Source organism: Mauremys mutica, chromosome 2 (genome assembly GCF_020497125.1).
Source record: "Mauremys mutica isolate MM-2020 ecotype Southern chromosome 2, ASM2049712v1, whole genome shotgun sequence".
In the NCBI taxonomy this organism is placed as follows: domain Eukaryota; kingdom Metazoa; phylum Chordata; order Testudines; family Geoemydidae; genus Mauremys; species Mauremys mutica.
This window is the reverse complement of record NC_059073.1, coordinates 57,568,185-57,595,461: the sequence shown is the minus strand read 5'-3', so window position 1 is coordinate 57,595,461 and position 27,277 is coordinate 57,568,185. Positions and strand designations below refer to the sequence as shown.

Genomic DNA, 27,277 nt, shown 5'->3' with positions numbered 1-27,277 from the left:
ACCTCCGCTCAGTTCCACGCTTAATCTCTCTGTCTCAGTTCCCTGGCTATACAGTAGAAATAATGCTTCCTTTCTTGTGTTCCTGGCTGTTTGTCTATTTAGAATGTAATCTCTTTGGGATGGGGTCTATATTTTACTAGATGTATGTGCAGTATCTAGCACAATGGGGCTTCAGTCTTAGTTGGAGCCTGTAGATGCTACCATCATATAAATAATTAATATTAATAATAGTTTGCTAAAAAATATCCTATGGGTTGTTCATAAACTATTCTGTAACTATTTGTGATATATGATTGAATGTTGAAGTCACATAACAATATTTCTTCTTCTTGACTGGATGATTGAAAATGTAGACAGGAGAATCTTCTTTTTGTATAACTACACACATATACAAAGAATAGCAATTTTGCAAATATTCATCTGAACAAAAACCTTCTCCCAAATAGTGAATAAAAAGAGAATGAATGTGGTAAAACCATATGTCCATTCTGAATTACAGTGAATATCTGCAAGTTCTCTGTGGTATTCAGCTGTCTCAAATTATAATATATGGAGATATACCTATCTCGTAGATATGGAAGGTCATTGAATCTAGCCCCCTGCCTTCACTAGCAGGACCAAGTACTGATTTTGCCCAGGTTTCCTAAGCAGCCCCCTCAGGGATTGAACTCACAACCCTAAGTTTAGGAGGCTAATGCTCAAACCACTGAGCTATTCCTCCCCTCCTCCCACTTCAGGTGGCATGTCTGTGTGCACACAGAATTTCTACATCAGGGGTTCTCAAACTGGGGGTCAGGACCCCTTGGGGTCACAAGGTCATTACATGGCGGGTCACGAGCTGTCAACCTCCACCCCAAGTGCCGCTTGCCTCCAGCATTTATAATGGTGTTAAATATATTAAAGAGGGTGTTTAATTTATTAGGAGGATCACACTCAGAGGCTTGCGATGTGAAGGGGTCATCAGTAAAAAAGTTTGAGACCCACTTGTCTACATCAACATTGCATGAAACTCTTCCTGTATGGAAATAACACTATGCCAACCCTCTCCAATAATTTTTTCATGAAATTTAATTCAGAACTTTTTAAAAAATACCTGTGCCAATAATAACTGAGATTCTTTTCAGGAAAGCAATGATGATAGCCAACTATTGCTATGTCATGTGAATTAATTTATGGATGTTTTACCAACTGACTGAAAAATGTTGTTTTGTACCAATGTCCCTCTTAATGATTTCTGTTAGCAAGGATATTTAAATAGTTACACACAAATAGAAAGTTAGGTATTTCATGTACACTTTAACTTTCAAACCACTTCTTTGTATCTGCAATAGTTTGGACAAAAAGTGTTTCTTGTTATAAGCATCATAAATTCTGATAACCAGATGTGATGGTTTTGAAAAGATTAATTAGAATAACAACCAGATGTAATTAGACATGCTGTCTTTGTATGATCTCTAAATGGTAAATGCTAATTAAAAGCGAAAAGGCCAGTTAAATCTCCATGTGAGTGTAAATTAGTCATGGTGTTGTATTCGTTTCAGGTTTTAACCATAACTGCATATGTTGTTCTTGTCCCTCATCAGACAGTTCTTCAGCAGAACCACTCAACATGAACACTGCGGACAATGGAGTCAGTGGTCTTTGTGCAATATGTGGAGATAGAGCAACTGGCAAACATTATGGTGCCTCCAGTTGTGATGGGTGCAAGGGCTTCTTTAGACGCAGCATACGGAAGAGTCATGTCTATACCTGCAGGTATTTGAAATATTCAGCTTGGGGACCTTAATTCATATGTAATTTATACAGTGGATATTTTCTTTCTTTTTCAAACTGAATACACAATACAGTGGACAAAATGTATGATTGTTGGTTTGTTAATGTAATGGAAAAAAATCACTTTCCTACAAATCACTGAAAAGAATTGTCTACAGCCAAAACACACACCCCTGTTTACCTGTCTCACATGAGGAAAGTCATACTCATCACTATGAAACTCTTTGTTACGTTTAAATGATGTGTAGGCAAAACAATAAAAATAAATATTACAAGGTATTTAATAAGCATCTAGATAATCACCTTTAAGATAGTATCTTTTAGAATGACCTACCTTGATTCTCCACTAGAGGCAAGTTTTATCACGATTACTTTTTGGTATTGACTGTTCCAGTTACCAGCACCAAGTGAAATACAGCAGGACAGATGGATTACATTGGGATAGATCTATCAAAGTCATTAGTGCTAGACTAATTTATACCAGCTAAGGAACTGGCTCCCCATTTTTTGTATGTGAACATATAGAGAATTTCCTAAAAAAAAAATTTTTTTTGCTGGGTTTGTGATAAGCAACATTTTGGAGATTTCTCACTAAACATTTGTTTTTCTCTGATGAAAGACAGTTTCTAAAGAGTGCTTAAGACTCATAAATCCTGATCCGAAGAACATACAAGAGAAAACTTATCTGTAAGGAGCTTTGTGCTGCTAGAAATGGTGTTCTACTGTTCTTCTAATCACACCGTACCTTTCCTTTAATGTATATAGACTAATAGGGAGACATCCTCTGACCTCCACTTGGGTGGTTGTCTGCCCAGTACTTAGTTGAACTACACCTTCCAGCAGTCTTGAACTTTTGAAATTCTGGGACCAAAATTTTCTGTTTTCATTTGCAATGACAGCAGCTTGGTTCTTGTTCTACAAATATTGCTTTCCAAAATTATTTTGTCCTGTGTTGAGGACCAACAGACTCAAATAAACATTTGCTTCCAGGCTCCTCATTGTCTTTATGCTCCCTGTTTTAATCATAGTTCCCCACTGTTCTTTTTAAAGGGCTGCCAGATCTTTACTACTGACTGCTCTCTGGCATTCTTTTCTTTCTTTCTCTATCCTCAACAAGGCTTCCTAGAACCCCTCTCCAGAATACAGAGATCTCTGCTACTCATGCTCTCATTTGTTTACAGCCCTTTTTATCAACGTCTTGTGTCCTAAGGCTTCTGGCATAAATTATGTTTTTTTTTAATTTAAACCAAATGTTGACTATTAAATGCTATTATTCATGCAAAATATTTGCTGTGATGATGAAAAAACTAATGATATCTTGCCCATTATAAGAAATTATTCTTGCCAGATGTACAGGTGGAAAACATTTTTCGAGAAAAAGATCGGTAAAGGCTGATAGTTTGAGACATGGTTTTTGACAGCTCACATTAATTGTTGTCCCTCTTGCTAATAAGGACTGTGCTTTATTAATGCTCTAATATATTTACTCTTTCTTGTATCTGATAGATTCAGCCGACAATGTGTTGTTGACAAGGACAAGAGGAATCAATGCAGATACTGTCGTTTAAAAAAGTGTTTTCGAGCAGGAATGAAAAAAGAAGGTAATAGATTGATTTATTACCTGACATACAAAGAAAAATAAACACTTAATCTAAATGAGTGTTAAAACTTAGTTTAAAACTAAGAGAATATCACATTAGAATAACTCAATGAATAGATAACTCCAGTGCTATCACAAAGGAAGAGTAGTTTTACTGTTATATACTTCATTTACTTTTTTAAGTTAGTAAATTTTGAAGTTATAGTTTTTTGTGCCTATAACAATTTAACAGATTCAGAACTGAATTTAAAGATTAAATTTATTGTTATAGTATGTGAATCCTAGCTTAAAGTCCCAACACTTCAAACATTGTGAAAATCTAAAATCAGACCTGAGTTTGGAATCCATAAATTCAGGAATGTTCAGATTTGGAGTTTTGGGTCTACTCGTTATAAAGATATGAAATTTGTGTCCAGGGTTTTGGTTGGTGACTGCCTCTAGTAATATTTTTCAGTATCAATCTGCTAACTCCTTAATTTAGTTTAAATGTTGGAGGTGCATAAATCAGAAAAAGGTGTGTGTGTGTGTGTGTGAGAGAGAGAGAGAGAGAGAGAGAAGTTCTCTGGTTTTGAGGTCTTTATGGTGACAGGAAATTTTTGCAATTATTAAAGACACACTCTGCTTATTCAATGAGATAAAATGATATAAATTAAAAGTTCATGATATTTGTTCACCTAAGATACCAAATATGCTCTAACAACAGATGGCTAAACTATGAGAACATTTTTTTTCAAAATAGACCTCTTTAAGTTTGTGAAATGTTAGTGAAATTCAAGCAATTTACTGACTGCAAAAAAAATGTTGCTGCCCAGATTTTCACATTTCAAAGTTGGTTGCTTGTTATTGCTCATACAAGTCAGGTGGAACTGATTATGGGCTCTGAGTCTACCCCATGTGGTCAAGAGGATTGACAGAAGCTCTTTGTGACTCATTTTCTCAGATGGGGTGGCTGCAGTTTCTGTGCTTTTACTGAGTCAGTCAGATAATAAAGTTCTGGCGACAGCAGCAGCGAGCAATTCAGTGCTATTCTCCTCTGTAATGGGAGTGTGGGATTGTCCCTTATGGACCATCCAGGAACTGATGGGGTACAGTGACCCTATGTGCAGTTTCCAAGCTGGAGAGGTGAATGGTCCTTGTATCAAAGTGAAGGTAGCCAACAACTGCAAGAAGACAACACTAGCAAGAAAAAACATACTAGTTTGGAGTGCCATGAGAGAGTCTATCTCAGGTCCTGGTTGGGAAGGGATCATTGTGTAGGGACAAAAGAGCACATGGCTTGGTTGGGATCCCATGTATGTTCAAATAAGCAGCTAAAAATGGAGCCTTTTGTGGTTCCCACATTACTAGACTTATGTTTATTGTGGTGAAACTGTTTTACAACCTTTTTTGGCATGTTTTTTTTTTTTTGTCCATCATAAGGCCAGTTCACAGCACGACTCTGTAACTTTACTGTAGTGAAGTGGGTTTAGAGTATGCTTCTGCAAGTACCTTATTAGGGTAAGAGTGGTTTACTGTGTGGTCTTATATGTTTTTGGCTTTGCTAATGGCAAACATTTTTGTAGGCGAGAGATAGGAGAGGATTAAATGTATTTTCTTCTTGCAGTCAAGTGGCGAAATTCTGCTCTTATTTACAGTCATAAATCTAAAATAACTCCATTAAGTCTGTGAAGCTGCTCTGTATTTACATAGGTATAATGGTGCAGAACTTGGCCTCTAGCATTCAGACCATTAAAATCAGTAGTGCTTTGAATATACTGTGGGATCTTTGTAAGAAAAATGTTGAATTGTCTGTTGTGGTCCTCAACATTTTGCAAAAGGCAGAATTTCAAGGATACTCAAACCTTATAAAATGAATAGATAAAAAAAATGTACATAACTTTTTTCACCGATTTTTACACCATTTTTCCTATAAAACATATTGACCCTTGTTCTCCACTACATCTGAGCTATGCTGATTCAGAGCTGCCCAACCACAGCATAAATCAGAACTGGAGGGATCCTATTCTAAATGACACTGTGTGTGCTGGTGGTATATGGTCCCGCCCATCATAGGAGGATTGAGCAGAGCAGAGATCAGTTTAGTCACATCCCCAGCCTACCCTCAACATGTCCCCTTCCCCTCATTATGCCAGAGGTGGGGATAATCAGCTGATGGAGGCTATGCCAGTCCTGCACCATTAAAGATTTCCCCTACAGAGGGAATTTTCTGCTCGGAATCTCCAGCCTGCTTAAGGATGCTTTAGCCTAAGTAAGCAAAGAAGCTCTATTGGACTGGTGAATTCAGCCCATTGAATCCTGTACATATGCAATACAAAGGTATTTCCCTTTGATTCTGCAAGTGGCCCTGTCACCTAGTGACTGGCCCTTGTAAGAGGAGATGGGGCCAGTCATACTTGTGCTATAATTAATTTGCTGCTTCCCAGCCTGAGAGGGCAGGACTGGACAGCCAGGTGATACCTTAATAAGGACACCTGGGCCTTATAAAAGGACTAAGAGAGATCTGTCAGGGTGTTAGAACCACAGGGAGTGGGAAGGCTCTTGTGGAAGGCCCTGAGCCAGCATCTACAGGAGGCTGGGTACTGCAGGGGAACCAGCCTTGGGGGCTGGCGAGTGCGCTATAGTAGAGTGGGGAAAGATTCAAAGGTAGCTTAGAAAGGGGCTGAAAACAGGGCCCAAAGGGCAGGCTGAAGTGAAGCCCTGGAAGGCAGGGAACCCATTTTGGTTTGTTTAGGACTTTTTAGTTTGGACTTTTGTTACCATTGAAGGGGTTATATTTATTTGTGGAGAGGGTGGAGAGGTAAGCCGCACCTCCAACACAGACTTGTGTGGGGATGCTGAGGAGACCCATCTTGGGGAAGGAAACTGAGGCAGGGAGTACTGGCAGTGCTATGCTCAGCCAGCAGGTGGCATGTTAACATCTAATTTTAGTATTTGACCATCAGTGTCTTGCTTCTTCTGGTCTCATGTGATGTTGACATTATTTTAATTAATTTTGTATTTAGTACTCTACTTTTTTAAATACTAAGTGAATGGGCATTGTGTTCCTCCAATTAAAAAAAAATCCTATTTCTTGTTTCATCTGTACATGAACATTTAACACTTAGTGTTTATCATTGCAAGACATTTCTTATTATGACTTAATATGAGGCCCATCAGTAAATGTCCTTGGCAAAAAAGCTAGTGTACCTCTGGAATAAAGTGTGTTCATTCATCATAGAAACTACAGGATATTGTGCAGTGTAGAGAGAGAATATTTTACTGAAGCCTTTCATGCTGCAACTGAACCAATGTAATGCAGATTTCCCCCCCTCAAAATAACAAACACATGATTGGAAATAAAACTGCTACTCTTAAAAGATGATGAGATTCCTAGTGCAATAAAGAAAGATGTTGATCAGCACAATGCTTGTTCTCTCCTTGGCCTAACCTTGGATACAATTGAGATTTTGAGAAATCTGATTGATAGTTTTATTTATCCTCTTCTTTCCTGAATTAAAAAGTAAGCCTTGTTACTTAATAAGCCCTGTCTGTGCTCATTAAGGTTCCTTATCCAAAGACCTTTATACACTTTTCCTAGGCCTCATGAGACACAACCCACCTGCTTGGAATATTTTTGCTTAGTTAATGTTCTATAAAGTGGCAGGAATTGAATGTCCCTAAGGAGGAGCCCAATATTACAGGCTCAAAATTACCTTACTAATGGATTAAGTTCATTATTCACTCTTGTTTCAGTGTTTCTCACAGGAAAGCATGAGCAGAGGTATCAGAATTTCTATGACTCAGACATTCTGTCAGTGATTGTTCTGTAAACCCTTTCACCTAACTCAACAGGATTGGGATTTCTATATCATTAGGCTTCATTAATTAAGGAGGGAGGAGAGGCCAGCCAGTCAAATTACAGAGTATTGTTGCGTTCAAAGTAGAAAGTATGCAAATCTACTGTAATAAAGCCAATCATAAAAATGCTGTGTCTAACAACAATTAGAAATGAATAATTTTAGTGACAAACAATATTATATGAATAAGAAATGTACAAGATTGCTTGTCACTCTTTCTCATGACTCTCTCAGAGCTGAAACTTCAAGGTCCTCTTTGGATGTCATACCTTGTGATTCATATAGTTATATAACAGCCCTTTGAAATTATGTTCAACCACACTGCCTACCAGCAAATAAATGACATGATTATTCTTTTCTAGCTGTGCAAAATGAACGGGACAGGATAAGCACAAGAAGGAGCACATTTGATGGCAGCAACATTCCCTCTATTAACACATTGTCACAAGCTGAGGCTCTTTCTCGGCAGGTATAGTGATCCACCATGAAGTTATTTAACACCCTTTTAGATTTTTTTTCATAGTTAAATAGTTCCTATTTTTCATTGTATAAAGCATAATTATTGAGACCAATGTTCTATCTGCTTCCAAAAATGCAATCCAACTGCTTCTTCCTAATATAAGGATCAATAATAAAGAACATACATCTATTTCTGATGGTGAAGCCGGTAAAGAAGGTCACTTAAGAAAATTCATCTTGTGTTAGGTACAATATGTCCCAGTTTTCTTCCTTAATATTGCTTTATGATCCCCTTACTTTCAAATTAAGTACTGTCTGAAGCAGTTAGTGGCATCTGTCTGGTCCTTGAGGCTGGATTTTCAATGGAGCTTAACAGAGATAAATGTCTGACATCCAATAAATGACAATGGGTGCCTAACTCCCTTAGTTAGGCTCCTTTGAAAATCACAGCTTTAATGTTTGGATTTCATAAACCCTAATAAGGTTAACAAAAGGGGTCCAAATGCTGAACCTATTCACATTGTGCCTTTGAACTCTCTTTGTCTGGTTTGAACTACATTTTCCTCTAGTTTCTTTTTTATCCAATCAATTGTTGAGTAGAACAGTATCCACTGGTTTCCTGTAACTCAGATAAATCCTAATAATTGATTTCACACTCCCTTACCTCTTAGTAACTTACGCGGAGGGTAACTGCTGCCATCTTTACTTCATGATTTCATGCTGACTGTTTTATACTGAGTGATACATCCCCAAAAGTTTTGTAATCTTGTCCTTTGTTCAGCAGCTTGCGTATGATGGAGCTGTCTCTAAGAAATACCCATAAGCTGTAAAATTTCTTGGATCCTTCTTTGTTCCTTATTAAATGAAAGAATTAAATTACCCACCTAATACTACTAGGCTGGTATGAATGGCCTACTTGGTACTTTGGTACTACACCTGACTCTAGTAGTCAATGAAAAAGCCTCTTCAAAGGTATTTGCATTTCCCTTATTATTTTGTAGAATGTTAGGCTTTAAGTAACTTTTAGCCAGGCCTGGTCATTTATTGTTTTCTTATTGTACAAATTAATTCATATTTCAAACTCATGTTTACAAACAAATTAATATTTCACCTCAGTCTTATGTTCAGAAGCCACGGTGATGGGCACCTTAAAAATACATAGGCAGACAAACAAGTAAACAAAGATAAATATTTAAGGATATGCTTTCTCCTTCTTTGGTAGATGTTGAGCTGAATAATTACAGATAGGCTTGGAGCAACTATGTTAACAACCCCAAACTCAGGGAAAAGTTCTCACTTCATCTAACCCATACCTCATGGCTTCTCCTTTCTCCATAATGTTCTGAACAAAAGCCCTAAATCCAAATACCCTTCACTTTGGAAAGTTTGGGTCCAAATTTTGCAGCCTCATGCCCATCTCTATTTGTGACAGATTTCCAATTATATCAACCTAATTAATGGTTAACTTTCTGTTTGGGCTCTAACTTTTAGCTGTCATCCTAGGCATCTCAACTACCAGTATGTTAAGATCTTGATGCAGGAGTTTCTGGATGAAATCTTGTGGCCTGTGTTGGGCAAGAGATCAGAGTAGGTGATTATAATGGTCTCTTCTGATCTTAAAATCTACGAATAAGCTGTTTTCCTTAGTAATTCTTTGAACTTTGTTTATAGTACATACACTTATGTGTTGTTATAGTCTTTTAATCATTGACAAGTGGTACATACAGATCATGAATAAAAGTGTTTTCTTAAATGGGCTCCTGCTAAATATCCATTCTGTATTCTTTTCTCCCACAAAACTGGGAGATAATTGTCTGATTGTCTTCAGCATATATTCCCCATCTAGAATTTTCCCCTCTAAAGATTAAATATTGTATTTTGATTATTTGATATCTATATTTCCATAGCAGCTAGAGGTCTCTAAGAGGATCAGCTCCACAATGTGCTAAGCACATCTGAAGACACAATCCTGCCCCAAAGAGCTAAAAAGTTACACACATAAGGTGTGAGAATAAAGTGCCAGATAGCCTCATGTGACCCTCAGTCAAACATGTGGCAAATTTAATATGGGCTTCAGAGAGAGATTTGAAGGAGAAGAGGGTAGGGTAACAGGTTAGTTGAGGGAGAGTTTTCACATGGAAGAAGCAATGAGGAAGGCACAAAGAAGTTTTAATCCTTCTCCTTTTAACTTTAATGATTCCATTACTTATACAGTAAATAGTTCCAGGAGGAACAGAGAAGAGCATGTCTCCTTTGTCCCAATCCCATAAGAGCTCCTGTGCCCCAAATCTGCAGGGTTAAAGCTCTACCATTGTGGAAGGTCCAGGTAGGAGTGAGACTGAGTAGCATCTGCCTTCCCTCAAACCATCAGGGATACAGTACCACAAGATAATGCTCACCCTGTCAGCATTATTTTCCCTACTTACCCCTCCATACTGTATGCTAAAAGAGGAGAAGGTTGGGACAGTGGACAATGGAGAGAGGGAAGGTCATGGTAGCATAGCCAGAAGCTGTGACACCTCTGGGAGTGCAAAGATTCATATACTTTAAGGTCATAAGGAACCATTGTGATCATCTGATCTGATCTCCAGCATAACACAGGTTTTAGAACTTAACCCAGTAATTTTTGCAGCAAGCCCATAACTTTTCTTTGCGCTATAGTGTATCATTTAGACAGACATCCAGTCTTGATTTAAAGACGTAGAATGATGGAGAATGTACTATGTCCCTAAATAAATAATTTTGACTGTTAATTATCCTCACTTTAAAATTTGCAGCTTATTTCTAGTCTAGCTTCAGCATCCAACCATTGGGTCTTGCTAATGCCTTTTTCTGCTAGATTAAAGAACCATCTTCTGCTGGAAATCTCTTTCCCATTTACCTGTTTGTAGAACACTATCAAAACACTTCTTAACATTCTCTTGGACAAACTAAATAGATTGAGCTTCTTAAATCTCTCACTATAAAGCATGTTTTCCAGACTTTGCAACCTTCTTGTGGTTCTTTTCTGAACCCTTTCCAATTTTTCAACATTCTTTTTGAAGTTAGGACACCAGAACTAGACTCAGTATTCCAGCAATGGTCTCACTAAGGCCATATGCAGAGGTTACCTTCCTAATCCTAACTGATATTCCCAGATGATGCATGTATTCACCCTCTCAGCTACAGCGTTGGACTGGGAGCTGATATTAAATTGATTATCTATAGGCTTGACAGAATTCATTTAAAAAAATGCAATAAAAGATCGATGTTTATTTTTCAGCATTCTTTCCTTTTTTATTGATTTACAGTTGCAGGAAATTTTGGAGGAGTCAGATAATGGAGGGTGGGGACGGGGTGGAGGGATGGTTCCACTAATAATTACTGAATGTCAGTAGACACTGAAATTCAAAAAGTTAAAGCTTTATAACTTTTAAAATACAAATAGTGTTATAATCCTTATATGCTTAGTTATCTATCGCTACACTGTAGTCCTATTCAGTTTCATTGTATTTCAGGATACCAAGTTATGTGGTAGCACCGGGCCTTAGCTCATAAACCCAACCTCTTGTGAGCTCTGCAACATAGTGGGATTTCACCATGGGGTTTTGGTAGTTGCAGTGTTAGAGACCCAAATCCTTTACTCCCTCCTTGGTAGTGAAACCACACTGCCCCCAACCTCCAAAGGGGGAGTAGCGGGAGACTCTGTGTTTTGAAACTCAGTTGCCTGGTTCTTGTGCAGGTTTTTCTAGCGTGATGGATGCCATAGGTCTAAGTGAGATATTTTTCCTAGTTTCAGCCCTACTTTTGTCTTCAGCCATCTTGCCTGTATTGCTTAATAGCAAGTTTAGTATTGTTCCTTTCCTTAGAAAGTCATTAAGGATTTCACGATTTGGCTCAGTGATCATGCAAAAGCTTTCTAGCACCAGGCCCAGAAAGATTCCTCTCTCTGTGTTTCACAGAACACTGTGCACTGCAGGAGGCCTTATATACACTCCTATTAGTACATTTTCTGAAACATCCCCAGCTTCTATCCATACTGGTTCTCATCGTTACAAATCTTTCTGCTTTAGGCATTTAAAAAGCCTGTTTCATCTTCTAGAGTTAATGATACTTATCTTTTCACTGAAAATACATATTTCCCTTTTATCTTTGTGTGCCTAGAACTGTATTACATTCCCTTCCTACCCCTTTCTTTCTAAAGTGAGGTAAATGTCATCCATTTTAAAGGCCAAAAAAAATTAAATTAAATTAAAAATGCTATAAATAGAATCATAGAATCTCAGGGTTGGAAGGGACCTCAGGAGGTCATCTAGTCCAACCCCCTGCTCAAAGCAGGACCAAACCCAACTAAATCATCCCAGCCAGGGCTTTGTCAAGCCTGACCTTAAAAACCTCTAAGGAAGGAGATTCCACCACCTCCCTAGGTAACCCATTCCAGTTCTTCACCACCCTACTAGTGAAAAAGTTTTTCCTAATATCCAACCTAAACCTCCCCCTCTGCAACTTGAGACCATTACTCCTTGTTCTGTCATCTTCTACCACTGAGAACAGTCTAGATCCATCCTCTTTGGAACCCCCTTTCAGGTAGTTGAAAACAGCTATCAAATCCCCCCTTATTCTTCTCTTCTGCAGGCTAAACAATCCCAGTTCCCTCAGCCTCTCCTCATAAGTCATGTGTTCCAGCCCCCTAATCATTTTTGTTGCCCTCCGCTGGACTCTCTCCAATTTATCCACATCCTTCTTGTAGTGTGGGGCCCAAAACTGGACACAGTACTCCAGATGAGGCTTCACCAGTGCTGAATAGAGGGGAATGATCACATCCCTCGATCTGCTGGAAATGCCCCTACTTATACAACCCAAAATGCCATTAGCCTTCTTGGCAACAAGGGCACACTGTTGACTCATATTCAGCTTTTCGTCCACCGTAACCCCTAGGTCCTTTTCTGCAGAATTGCTGCCCAGCCATTCGGTCCCTAGTCTGTAGCAGTGCATGGGATTCTTCTGTCCTAAGTGCAGGACTCTGCACTTGTCCTTGTTGAACCTCATCATATTTCTTTTGGCCCAATCCTCTAATTTGTCTAGGTCCCTCTGTATCCTATCCCTACCCTCCAGCGTATCAACCACTCCTCCCAGTTTAGTGTCATCTGCAAACTTGCTAAGGGTGCAGTCCACACCATCCTCCAGATCGTTAATGAAGATATTGAATAAAACCGGCCCCAGCACCGACCCTTGGGGCACCCCACTTGATACCGGCTGCCAACTAGACATGGAACCATTGATCACTACCCGTTGAGCCTGACCATCTAGCCAGTTTTCTATCCACCTTACCATCCATTCATCCAGCCCATACTTCTTTAACTTGCTGGCAAGAATACTCTGGGAGACTGTATCAAAAGCTTTGCTAAAGTCCAGAAATAGCACATCCACTGCTTTCCCCTCATCCACAGAGCCGGTTATCTCATCATAGAAGGCTATTAGGTTAGTCAGGCATGACTTGCCCTTGGTGAATCCATGCTGACTGTTCCTGATCACTTTCCCCTCCTTTAAGTGGTTCAGAATTGATTCCTTGAGGACCTGTTCCATGATTTTTCCAGGGACTGAGGTGAGACTGACTGGCTTGTAGTTCCCTGGATCTTCCTTCTTCCCTTTTTTAAAGATGGGCACTACATTAGCCTTTTTCCAGTCATCCGGGACCTTCCCCGATCGCCATGATTTTTCAAAGATAATGGCCAATGGCTCTGCAATCTCATCGGCCAACTCCTTTAGCACCCTCGGATGCAGCGCATCCGGCCCCATGGACTTGTGCTTGTCCAGCTTTTCTAAATAGTCCCGAACTACTTCTTTCCCCACAGAGGGCTGGTCACCTCCTCCCCATACCGTGCTGCAGAGTGCAGCTGTCTGGGAGCTGACCTTGTCTGTGAAGACAGAGGCAAAAAAAGCATTGAGCTTTCTCCACATCCTCTGTCACTAGGTTCCCTCCCTCATTCAGCAAGGGGCCCACACTTCCCTTGACTTTCTTCTTGTTGCTAACATATCTGAAGAAACCCTTCTTGTTACTCCTAACATCTCCAGCTAGCTGCAACTCCAAGAGTGATTTGGCCTTCCTAATTTCACTCCTGCATGCCTGAGCAATACTTTTATACTCCTCCCTGGTTATTTGTCCAATCTTCTACTTCTTGTAAGCTGTTTTTTTGTGTTTAAGATGAGCAAGGATTTCACTGTTAAGCCAAGCTGGTCGCCTGCCATATTTACTTTTCTTCCTACACATCGGGATGGTTTGTTCCTGCAACCTCAATAAGGTTTCTTTAAAATACAGCCAGCTTCCCTCAACTCCTTTCCCCGTCATGTTATTTTCCCAGGGGACCTTGCCCATCAGTTCCCTGAGGGAGTCGAAGTCTGCTTTTCTGAAGTCCAGGGTCTCTGTTCTACTGCTCTCCTTTCTTCCTTGTGTCAGGATCCTGATCTATAATAATAATAATAGTCATCTCTTGGAATGAGAAAATCTTGTGAAAATATAACAATAAGAACTCCACTATCATGGTAAAGTACACCATACTAGTAACAATGAGGGACAAAAATTATCATTTACATGCATATTGGTTGTCCTTATATTGTCAGGGAGTTTGGCAATAATGTGCATGCTGGCTTCCATGTGTTTTGCTTAAATATACTTCTAGCCAGTGGAAACATAGTAACAAATATGGAATACTAACGTGGTGTATTTTTTTTGTTTTGTTTTTTGTTTTTGCTTAACATGGCTAGATCCCCGTCTCGAGCCCTGGTGCTAGTACTGACATAAATGTAAAGAAAATTGCCAGTATTAGCGATGTGTGTGAATCTATGAAGCAACAGCTCTTGGTCCTTGTAGAGTGGGCTAAATATATTCCAGCCTTCTGTGAACTACCATTGGACGATCAGGTACAAAGCAAATGAACTGGAGAATAATGATTATTCTCCTCCTGTTACAGTCATGTAGAAATATTGTGTAACAATTCATTGTCTGCCCTGTATGCTAGATCTCAGCTTTGAAGCAGATCTTGAGACATCACATAAAGAGATAGTAGAGGTTGAAGGGTGCTTCATGTGTTGGAAAAAAAGGATGCAGATCCACGAACTGGAAATTTCAGAAACAATATTTTGCAACTGTTGGAACCAGAAACTTTAAAGGCATGCCAAAATTAATAACAACAGTTAAAAAAACCATCCAACCTTTCAGAACAGTTGGCTCATGTTCAGCTGCAACTGTTTGTGAAGACTGAGGTGGCTTGTTACTTAATTTGAAGCAGTTTCCTTATCCTTGCAAGAAATATAAGTTTTACAGCATCGAGAAGAAATCAAACCTATATTGATGCCAAACCATAGACAATAATTTGCTGTTGAATATAATATAATAAAATATCCAAAATTACATTGATAATGTGCTTATGTAAATTTTATTCTAAATTGACATGTAAACAGTGCTTGAGTTCTCTTTAGGGACAAAATATCATCACCTTGGTGCCATGCCAGATATCTGTTAGCTTTGAGTGAGATGTCTAAAGTGAATTTAAACCCCAGATCATCATGTTGTAATAGACATTACCAGGGGCGTATGTAGGAATTTAAATTTGACCACTTTTGGAGGGGCATGTTAAACACACACATATTATACAGATTAATATCAACACATACATTTATATCATATGCATAGATATCAACAGAAGTACACCCACCATTTCAACAAAAATCCGTGTGCCTTGGAGCCATCTGAATAAATGTATCAACAAGTACTTGGCTGCAATGGGGTCACAGAAATCCTCCGGCCCTGGGGCTGCGGCAGGGAGAGGGAGCTTCTCCAGCCCCAGGGCCAGAAGAGCACTCTCTCGCTGCCACAGCTCTGAGGCCGGAGGAGCTGTCATCTCCCGCCATGGCCCCAGGGCTGGAGAAGCTTGCTTTCTCCTCTGCACCCCCAGGGCTGGAGGAGGTCTTTCTCCCCACCATGGCTCCGGGACTGGAGGAGCTGTCAGCTCCTGCCTCGGCCCCAGGGCCAGAGGAGCTCTCTCTCCTGGCCCCAGTCCTGGGGCCAGAGGAGTTCTGTGCCCTCCGCTGATTATCAGTGCTTGCCCCCCCTTGTGTATGTCCCTGGATATTACTGTCACCAAGCAGCTGGTTGGGAGGTTAACTCAATGCTAAGAATGCCCTGATTTTGGTCTTTTAAAGTGTAGTTCTACTCTGAAAGTGACCCTATAAAAATGTCATTGTGGAATTCCTCTTTACTTTCTCCTCAGTGTCAAACATTCTCTGTTTGTAGTAAAAAAGACATGAGGGGGTTCTCTCAGCACTGCAAACCCAGCCTTGTATCTAAGAGTGAAGCTGGGGACATTCCTCCTCCTCCTGCATCGTTCCAGTAGTAAAGGTGCTGCATAACCTTTCAAATTATTGCTTCAGTGACGCCTGTGCTTACACTGGGTTTGCACAAATGTAGCAAACAATTCCGTTGATGATATAGAAGGGAGAATGGAATCAAATCAGTCTTTAGTTGTGTTGGCACCCTAGGGGCCACAGATGTAAGAAGCAATAAAGCTTGCTTTCATCACTTAAGCTGATATGATGGAACAGGAAAAAGAACAGACCTGCTGACTAAGAACATACCAACTTTACACTTTTTAGAGTATAAGTGCACTTTAGAGGGTCACTAGCCAATAATTTTATGCTGAAAATTTGACCTACAGTATTTAGAATATAAAGTGAGAAATATTGCGCAAACTCCAAGGAAAACCTGATACTTTGTTACTGAGAAGTTAAAACTAATGGTTACTACTTTTGTATGATAACCTCTTGCTAATTGGCAACTAGCATTTACTTATCAAATAAGCTTCCTTGTTTTGTACACTTTCTTCCTGACCTCAGAGTCAACCTGGTTTATGAACAACAAGGTAAACAAAAAAATGTGTTAGCTCTGTTAAGGCTGAGATTCTGAAAGCTTTCTAATTTGGTTGCTCAGTTCCCTTAGCTGGCTTTGAAAATCCCAGCATAAAAATCACAAGAGAAAAATTAATGTTTGCACAATGGAAACAAACAACCCCCCGAAGAAAATAGATTTAATTGCCAAGCTTCTAAGAGGGCATTATAAACAATGGAATGTAAATAAAAATGATAAACTAGTGAGTAAATTGTTTAACTGCTTTCCTGGTATGCATCAGGTTTCTTCTTTATTGACTATCATAAAGAGATCTTGTTCTATATATTTTGCAAGAATATCATTGTCTGTATTTCGTAGTGAAACTGGCCTGTTTGACAGCAAAATGGAGTACTTCTCTGTTGTTTTATTTTCAATTTTGAGCATGGTGTTTTTTCTTTTATTTCAGTTAGTAGAAGAGAAGTATTTTTAGCAAAATTGGTTGAATTACCCAGTAATGCACTATCTTCTGAAAGCTGATAGGTGGGCCTGGTATGGCACTAGGAAAATTGTTCTAAGCCACAAAAAAAAAAAATTCCAGAAGGCTGGCTTTGTGGGGGAAAGAGCCATCTCAAATATCTTTGTGTTTTACTGGATCAAGCTGAACAAAATACTGTACTGGATGTTGCAAAATTCAAGATAAGAAGTTATGATAGCCTTCCTGCCACTGGTTCCTTCCATGTTGACTTAAAATCCAAGAACAAGCTTTATGTAAAAGGAAGTGGAAACTATGAAGTACACATAAATGTATACAATGATAAACTATTTGCAAAATCATATTGTGTTCAAAATTCAGTTTGTACGTATTGCTAAGTGATAACAGTGACAAAGTTACACAGTTTAACTCAACTACATTGAAATAGTAAGGTGTTGTTATAAAATGAACCATGTACCTTAAAAATTACTTGTAGCAGTCTGAGTGGTGTAATTGCAAGCAACAGCACTCTGATGCCTGCTGCAGCTGATTCATCTTACCCACTACAGATAATCACATATTTACATAGATGTTATAATCCATGTTGTTATTTTATGGGGGTTCCTCTTTTTAAGGTTGCCCTGCTAAGAGCGCATGCTGGGGAACACCTCTTACTTGGAGCAGCAAAACGGTCCATGGTGTATAAGGACATTTTACTTTTAGGTAAACATTTATTTTGTTTTAATTAATAATTACCATGTTATAGTTCACTAACAACCATATAATCAGTATCTTGATTAACGGTGTCCTCATTTAACTGAGACAGTTGCCACAGCACAATGAGTGCCATGCACTCTACTGTCTTTAAACACTGCACTGATGACATACCTAAACACTGTACTTATGGTAGGCCTACTATATTGTCACATGCCAGTTTCAGCAAAAGCAGATGTAAAGTCCCTTAAAATGGATGCAGTCCTACTGATACCATCAACCTACACCCACATAGGAAGTCCTTGCCAAACGGATCTACTTACTTTGGTACCCTGTGTGGCAACATTGACCCATGTCACAACCCACCAGCGGGCTCCATCTGTGCCAGTACTTTGGCCTTCTTTCAAGGAACTGTCTAGGTGTCTATGGACAGAAGCACCTAATGCAAGCCAGGGGTATAAAGTGTGTAAGGAACTGGGACAGTCCATCAGCCTTTCTTTATAAACTTTGTGCCATTATGTGTAGGGGACTTTCCACTGCCTGCTATGCCCACTCTTGGGGTCTGGCTATCTGTGGCCCAATATGACTCATTCTGAGTATTATTGTACCAACCCTAGCATCCAGGGAATGGAGAGCGCTTGCTTTAGAGATGCTACTCACATTAGAGGCTCCTTCCTGTTCCTGATCCAATTTTTTTTCCTGAGTGCAGTTTTACTGAAATAAACTGCCTAGTTAAGTGTAATACTGACCCATCGTACCCATTAAATTACTAAAGATATAAATATTTGCTGTATTCTTGGGACACTTAGGTAATGAGCAGAACTGGTGTAAATGAAAATGGTGGTTAGCATGATGAAGGTAATTATATGCCACAGAAAGGAACAATTTAAGACTAATTTACTACCCCCAGCTACTCTAGCTCTCTGAGAATGAATTCTGTATAGCTGATGATTCATTGACCTAGCAGAAAATTATCAGCTTTTGTTCTTGACAAAACTCTTGCCCTTGTATGTTATTCTCACAGGTCATTTTAGTATACAGATAACTTTTGGCCAGAAGTTAAAGTAAGATGGATTGCCGGTGTGGGCTGGTTTTCTGTCTCTGCTAAAAGCAGGAGAGTTTCCCCTTCTCTCCCTTGTTTAGGTGAGGCTTTCTCTGCTTCTCCTCAGCTGGTGAGTTGAGGACTTGTCAGGCAAGAAGTATCCGAAGTGGAAGCAGGTGTTTCTTGGATGGGAAGTTTCTGGGTTTTGCCCTTACTAGATGTAGTAGAAGCACTTGCCTCCCAGTAAGGATGGCCTCCATCAACCTTCTCTGAAGGAAGAACTACTGTCCCTCTACTGATGATTTTGACAATCTAGCCCAGAATATGACTCTTGTTGGGGGCAGAAGGTTTTGCAACAAGTTCACCTCATTTAATACCTTATCAATTTTCTTTATAAACATAATTCCCCTACTTACTCCAAATATTCTGTCTGGCAAGCCTCCAAAGAATTCCCTGCTTGGGTAAAATGATGGAAAGAAATATTAATTCTGTGTAAATTTATATGAATATCTAAAATATCTTAGCCAACAAAATGGATCTGTTATTCCTTTAAATCAATGTGCACTACATACTACCCCATATCAATACAACAAAAGCATCTGCTACTACATTACTTCATCATTCAAAAGCTACATCTTATTTTGTTTCTATTCAACCATTTACTCCTATTAACTTCAGTGGGGCAATGATTTCACCTATTAACTTTTTCTTACCAGAATAAGCTCAGTAGCATCTGTAGTGACTGAACCAGTTGAAGATTGTAAATTCTTCAGGGCAGAGACTGTGTCTTTGTTCTGTATTTATATAGTGCTTTGCACAGTGGGGTCGTGATCCATGACTGGGATTCCTAGGGTTTACAGTAGTACATATATATAATAAAGTACATACGATTATGCTACGATAAATAGTAGCAGTCTGTTAGGAAGTTGCATGTTGTTCCTCTCATTCTCTTAGAAAGGTTTAGAATTCTAAACCAAATAAATTAGAAGTGGAGACTTATATTTTTTATAATAAATGTAAATAATTATGAGGACCACGTTTTCAACGTGGCCTCTTTAAAGCCTCTAACATAGAACACTGCATTTTCCTAAGATTAATTGCCTGTGCCAAATATAATGTGTCAAAATGGACTTGTGGGCCAAAACTAGATAGTTAGATGGCTAATTGGGTAACTCCCCAGTTTGTGATCACAAATAGGCCTCGAACCTGCAGACACACTAATCATAACTACGCACATGGGAATACTTATATGCCTAAGTACCTACAGGGTCAGGACTTTGTTTTGCACATATGCTTTCCTTGTAAAGAAACTTAGTTTTGCAGGAGGGAATTTTACTGTATGAGAAATTCAACATGAAAAAAATCTGCAAAATTAAAAATGGTTTGGTTCACCTGGGTCTGTAAATTTAAACCTTTGTGTAACATCAGTCCATATTCTGGTATTTTTTCTCCTCAAGGTAACGATTACATCATCCATCGCAACAGTTCTGAAGTCGAGATCAGCCGAGTGGCAAACCGGATTCTAGATGAACTAGTCCGACCATTCCAGGAAATTCAAATAGATGACAATGAGTATGCTTGCTTGAAAGCAATTGTGTTTTTTGATCCAGGTACATTTTCCAAAAAGTCTTTCAGATTTACTGTATGAATACACTGAAAGTCACCTTTGGTGATGTAACATTCATTAACAGTCTACATATTTGCACAAAGAATTATTCACTAAAAGAATATGCTTTGACTTGAAGAATTTTTTCATTTTTTCAAGATGCAAAGGGATTGAGCGACCCATTAAAGATTAAGAACATGCGGTTCCAGGTCCAAATCAGTTTAGAGGATTACATTAATGACCGTCAGTATGACTCCAGGGGGAGGTTTGGAGAACTTCTGCTTCTATTGCCTACCCTTCAGAGCATCACTTGGCAAATGATTGAACAAATACAGTTGGTCAAACTGTTTGGAATGGTTAAAATTGACAGTTTGCTTCAGGAAATGTTACTAGGGGGTAAGTGTGTCATTCTTTTTCTATGATATTCCACCGTATCAACCTGATAAGCACTTCAGAAAAAGTATCCTCCTCCCCACCTCACCAGGCTGCTCAGACTTACTCCAGGGGACTGGATCAGTGCCAATTTGGGGGGAGCGTTAAAGTCAAGATAACATGGCTAACTGTCCTGTCTCCTCACTTCCAATGTACTCAGCCATAGCTGAGTACCTGGTCATACAATTCCCCAAAGAGACAGACCAGGAAATCCTTATAAATATTGTAAGGATGAAATCCATTGTTAATGCAACCCAAGCAGTGAAAACAAATGTCATACTTATTATGGTTGAAGTCTTGTTAAATTGTTTAATGAATACGCAAAAGGCAATTATTCAAATTGCCAATCAAAATATTTGCTCTAAGGGAATGTAATTATTGCTGTGTAAATCGCTAGCAGCAACATGTTCATTCGAATTGATATGTGCTCTTGTAATTTTTGCAGGTACGTCTAATGATGCCAGTCATCTTCATCATCCAGTACATCCTCATTTAGCTCAGGATCCATTAACTGGCCAAACTATTCTCATAAGTTCAATGTCTGCTCCTGTACATACAGAACAGATCTGTAAGCAATTGCACATTATCTTTCTATCATAACATCTGACTCTTATGTTTAGTTAACTGGCAAATTCATTAAAATGGTGACCTGTCAAAGCTAGTGTATACTTCTTTCATCATAATTTCTGAGATTTAAATAGTACTGAATTTTTTTTAAAAAAAGCACACAGACAACCTCCTAAGCAATACATTCTGGTGTGAGTTTAATTTAAAACACATGACACTGTTTTGATATTACCATTGGTTACAAATGTGGATTTTTAAAGGTGAACAATACAAAGGAATTCTGATATTTAAAAATGAATATTTACCTTTAGCGACTAACACAGATACTTTTTTAGGGTACAGTAGTATGTATGTCATAAATATGTATTTAGATTGGTTAAGAACATAATAATGCATAGTTTCCTCTCAATTCTTTTTCAGCAACTCCAGAAACTCCATTACCTTCCCCTCCGCAAGGCTCTGGACAAGAATACAAAATGTCTACAAACCAGGCTACAGTCATAACACAGCAATCAATTTTAAAACAAAAACCATTGTGATAATTTTTTTTATTTTTATTTTTTGTTTTTGTTTTCTTTTCTTTTACATGCACTATATAAATTGTTAGGACACCTGGATGGTGGAAACCTCAGGATAGCAAATTAGGCCACCCCTGGACCCAAGCAAGTACAGGGGGCTGTTCTTATAATTCTTCTGTTTCAAAACTCAGAAAGCAAGATACACTATTATGAATGATGAATTTGTTGTTCACTTGGGGATACTGGTAGTCTTACAGCATATGTATATTTTGGTAATGCCTTTGGATCATTGAATTGAACGGGTTCATTTGTATTTCCCATTTGTAGTTGTCATCTTAATATTGTTTATTTTAGATCTGTAAGTAATTTCTTCATTGAAATGTCACTTGGAACTAATTGTGCTTGTTTAGCTATGAATGGTAGAACTTAAGACATGGATTAACACAAGCCAAGTGTTCATAAATAATAAAAGAGCAGGTTGTTAAATAAAACAGACGTATTACATTTACAGTGAAAATACATAATGGATAGGAGGGTCTGTTTCATTAAAATAAATCCTAATGTGTGGATACCAGGATCTTGAAGTATGACTATACCACAAGAGTTAAATGTGTTGAATGATAGCTGTCATGTTTACCTATCAGTTTATGTGAATATGGTAAAATGAGAGAACCCGCAACGTGCAGCTGTGTGCTAAAAATGAAACATAGGTATAGGGAATGACTTTGATCATGCACACACACTGTGTTTGCTCACAGTTGGAATTTGTTATGATGATCTATTTACTGACTCAGAGAGAGGTTTTCATGCTACGCTTTCATTCATGAATTATTGACATCACAAGAAAATTGCTACTTCGCACAGTCTGGTTGTTCATAAGAGAAATGATGTTTCCTTTAATGGAGACTTTCCCCCAAAAAGCTGTTAAAAAGTGCCAAATAATGTGGTCTGTTGGGTTATTTTAATGAAATAACACATTGGAGTCAGAGATTCAGCAAAGAGATGTGACCTGGCCCAAATACCTTGGTTTATTACAACATCATAAGTTCATACAATCATCATGGAGCAGCTAACTCCCTGACTCTTAAAGCGGTATACACTCAGCTAAAAGAACTTTTCGTCCTTTTTTGCAAACATAAAGCCACAAAACCATGTAAAACAATTAGAAAAATTTGGAGTTCTGACTTGTAAACTCAGAATGCTTTAATGAGAATTCACATAACACCAAGTAGTATGTGTTTTCCTTTAGGGTATTCTGCAATAGTTGTATTTGTAGTTAAATCTGCATACGATAGCTCTTAATGTTCGTCTTTTGCTTTTTAAAAAGTGTTTTCTTTTTTATTGGTTGTTTTGTATTTTTTATGAATAAGCATATATTGCATTGCTCTGTGGAGCAATAACGTCTCCTTTCTCATCTCCTTTATGATATGTATGATTCACTTTTTGATGGTCTTGATTGTACTCTCTTTGATGCCTAGGGGAGGTTTGCAATTAATTTCAGTGGAAGCAGGGTTGTGTCCCTTGTACACAAATGGGACCATAGACGCCGACCCTGTGGGTGCTCCAGGGCTGGAGCACCCAGAGGAAAAAAAATAGTGGGTGCTCAGCACCTACCAACAGCCCCACAGATCAGCTCCTCCTCCTCCTGCCCATCGGTGGATCCCGAGGATCAGCTCCTCCCCTTCCCCTGCAGTGCCTCCCGCCTGCCATTGATCAACTGTTCAGTGGCATGCAGGAGGAGAAGGAGTGGGGGTAGGAGGAGGTGGGGTGGGAGGGGCTTGAGGGAAGGGGTAGAGTGGGGGCAGTACCTGGGGTGGAGTGGGGGGCCAGCACTTCTGGGAAAATCACAAAGTAGGCACCTCTGTATGGAACTGAGTCTTTTTTGAAACTATAATGTAGCTTTTAGGTGCTGATATGTGCTGAGCACATGCAACTCCCATTTAAGTGACCATACCTAGTCCTACTCCCACTGAAGTCCATGGCAAAGCTCCATTGAGGTCAGTGGGAACAGGTTCAGGCCTACTGACCTGAATGTGCCAAATATTTCATGATTAAGGTCTCACCCTGTTTGGGTTCATTCTGTAATTTTCCCAGGGACGCTTTGTGAATGCCTCTATAACTGACGCAGAGCACAGCTTATTGTGTCTGTCTAAAATACAGTGTAAGAACCAGAGAATGTACAATGGAATATTTTCACAAACTGCCAGAATGTACTGGATACAAACATATACTGTAGTATTTTATCTAGAGAAGGATGTTCTCTATTTTATACAGTACGTTGCATTTTTTTCAAATAAGGAAAACACTACTGTAATTTATTGGGATATGCTGATTTATTTTATAAATGTAACATTATTTTTGTAAACTTAATTATGCAAAAATCAAAAATGATTAGCTTTGTTAAACTTTAAATTATATTAAAATGAAATCTCCTATACGTCTCAACTGTGATGTCTTGTTTGTATGTTGAGCATTCAGGATAAAAATGGTTGCTGGAAATAACCATCAATCATCATAATTATCAGTGCTCAATAAACAGATATATAAGCTATGTGTATGTCAAACCTGCCCTGTGGTAACTTTTTGACAATTTACATAATTGCATGAAAACACTGATGTCATTTTATATTGTTTGTCATATAAATAAGTACAAAAAAGTTACAAATCTGCATCTTCACGATATTAAAATCACATGGGAAATATATGATAGCAACACATTACTTGCCACTGCTGTAGCATTGCTTTAGTACTATATAGCAATACTTTTCAGTTTTTGATCCTGACCCAGTAAATCATTCAAGCACATGCTTAGCTCAATCCCTATTGAGGAAAGCACTTAAACCCATGCTTAACTGTAGGTCTATGCTTAATATTAAGCATGTAAGTAACTACTGTTCTTGGATAGGGATAGTTTCCTGAATCATGGCCTTTGTAATCTGTAGATTTCAAATTATTTAAACAGTTGAATTTAGTAGAAACTTGGTAATACTTGAATGTTTAGAGGTAGATTTTTTCTTTCTTTTTTTCCCTTAAGATTCCTTGCAATGTATTGTATCATGTTATCAGCATCTGTTCTGCGTTGGGCCAAATATTCAACTGTGTCTCTCTTTATAGGTTGTGTGGTGGGTGGATGTTGATGATTTTTAGGCCTTTTGAGCAACCTGTGTCTGCAATTGATGATTCCAGTTTAGGAATCTCTGTGCCCTTTACTTGCAATGCTGAATTGGATGAAAAGAGGGGTAATTTGGACAAGAGAGATTTTCATCCTTTGTGTATAGCTGGAAACACTACTATAGGGCCTGATCCAAACTCCACTGAAGTTAATGTAATGCCAACAGACCCCGGCCGTCAACAGCTGAGATCAAACCTGGGATCTCTGGAGCTTAATGCATGAGCTAAAAGACACACTTCTCTCTTAGCCAAGGCTGTAGCAGACTTATCTCTAGCTGGTGTAGCCACCACTCAGGGACAGAGTGCCATACCAAGCAGGCACGGGTTACATACTTCCTCTAGCTGAGGAAGCATATCCCAAGATTCAGAGACATCACAGTTGATAGCCCAGATGAACCCTCACTTGTAATGCTGACAGATTCTGGCAGCCAGGATCAAACCTGAGACCACTAGAGCTTAATGCATGAGCCACTACTGCATGAACTAAAAGACACAAATCTCTTAGCCAAAGCTGTAGCAGACTCATCAATCGCTAGCCATATAACCATCACTAGAGGGGGACAGAGTGCCACCCCACACAGGCATGGGTTACATCAATAAAAAGCATCCCATTGACTTTAATGGCCTTTCAGTCAGGCTCCTGTAGGGTTCTGTTGTATTAATTCAAAGGAATAAATGGACCAAAAGACTCAAATGTGTTACCATGACCCTGAAACTTTCCTACATAAGTTTAAACGATCTTCAGGGTTTGGTATACAGTGACCTCAGCCTGTTAATACCATGGCAAACACACCATAAAGATTCTTTTTAACCTTTTATTAAAGATAGAGAAAAATAAGAAAAGACAGTAAAAACATTTGAAATGTAAAGTGTTAAATAAGGATTTCATTTTAATCTCTTGTTCCCTTTCCCTTTAGCTGGAGAGAGTTTCTGGAAAGAAACTGCCTGGTCTGACAGTCTCTTAGATCGTAATAACTGTCTTTTGGGGGAAACAAAAGAAGTCAGTTGAGATGGTGTCATAAATATACACAGGGCAGCTGTACTGAATTGCCATACCTGTAAGGGGTTAATCAGTTCAATTAACCTAGTTGACACCTGACCAGAAGAACCAATGGGGAAAGAAGATACTTACAAATCTGGGAGGGGGGAGGGGAGGAAGGTTTTATTTGTGCTCTCTTTGTTTTGTTCCCTCTCTGGATGGAGAGGGAAATCAGGCAGGAAGAACATCTTCTGAAAACAGCTGAAATGAGCATCTAAGATTACAAAAATTGTAAATAAGGGCAAGGAAATGTGTTATATTATCTTTTGGTTTAGCTTGTGAATTTTTCCTATGCTAAGAGGGAGTTTTATTCCTGTTTTTGTAACTTTGAAGCTGAGCCTAGAGGGGAATCCTCTGTGTTTTAAATCTTTTTTTACCCTGTAAAGTTACCTTCCATCCTGATTTTCCAGAGGCAATTCTTTTACTTTTTTCTTTATAATAAAGTTCTTCTTTTAAGAACCTGATTGATTTTCAGTGTCCTAAAAACCAAGGGGTTTGGTCTGTGCTCACACTGTGACCAATTGGTTGGTATATTATTCTCAAACCTCCCCAGGAAAAGGGGTGAAGGGATTTGGGGGAATATTTTGGGGAAATAGGCACTCCAAGTGGCTCTTTTTCCTGAATTTTTGTCTAAGTCACTTGGTGGTGGCAGCAATACCGTTCAAGGACAAGGAAAGGATTTGTGCCTTGGGGAAGTTTTAACCTAAGCTGGTAGAAATAAGCGTAGGGGGTCTTTCATGCAGGTCCCCACGTCTGTACCCCAGAGTTCAGAGTGGGGAGGGAACCCTGACAGATGGGCTGGAACAGTTGTTTTCACTGTTAGTCTGATCCCATTTCCTAGACTGCGAAACAAGACAAAGACACACAAAAAAAAGAGAAAGAAAAGAACAGCAAATATAGAAAATGTAGCTTCTCTCTGGCGTTGACTCTCACTTGCAACGTCACTGCTGGAAAATCCAAGGCACAACACATAGTCTTATCAGCCACCCCAAGACCTGGCAAACATTGGTCTGTTCAGGGCATTGCTTTTGCTGCCGCTTTCTGGTCACAGGCTCAAAGAAAAGTTGTAAAATATGCAGTCTTGGCAAGCTAACCCAGACTCTTATTAGACAGAAGGAAAAAGGAGAAGAGATAGGAAAGAGAAGAAATAGGGTAGAGAAGGAAAAGGCCTCATGGAGAGGGGGA

General features: G+C 39.0%; 1 protein-coding gene across 3 annotated transcripts in view; it reads left to right on the top strand.

The window, feature by feature from the left end:
- HNF4G (hepatocyte nuclear factor 4 gamma) overlaps positions 1–23,628 on the top strand; it is a 79,226-nt gene extending 55,598 nt beyond the window's left edge. For all 3 annotated transcript variants that reach the window (XM_045007875.1, XM_045007878.1, XM_045007877.1), the window contains exons 2-10: positions 1,584–1,755; positions 3,280–3,374; positions 7,572–7,678; positions 14,413–14,568; positions 17,639–17,726; positions 20,217–20,369; positions 20,525–20,761; positions 21,243–21,365; positions 21,785–23,628. In XM_045007875.1, coding sequence (XP_044863810.1) covers positions 1,584–1,755; positions 3,280–3,374; positions 7,572–7,678; positions 14,413–14,568; positions 17,639–17,726; positions 20,217–20,369; positions 20,525–20,761; positions 21,243–21,365; positions 21,785–21,903 — 1,250 coding nt within the window. In that variant the 3' untranslated portion in view covers positions 21,904–23,628. The remainder of the gene's footprint in view (positions 1–1,583; positions 1,756–3,279; positions 3,375–7,571; positions 7,679–14,412; positions 14,569–17,638; positions 17,727–20,216; positions 20,370–20,524; positions 20,762–21,242; positions 21,366–21,784) is intronic.
- The last annotated feature ends 3,649 nt before the right edge of the window (positions 23,629–27,277 follow it).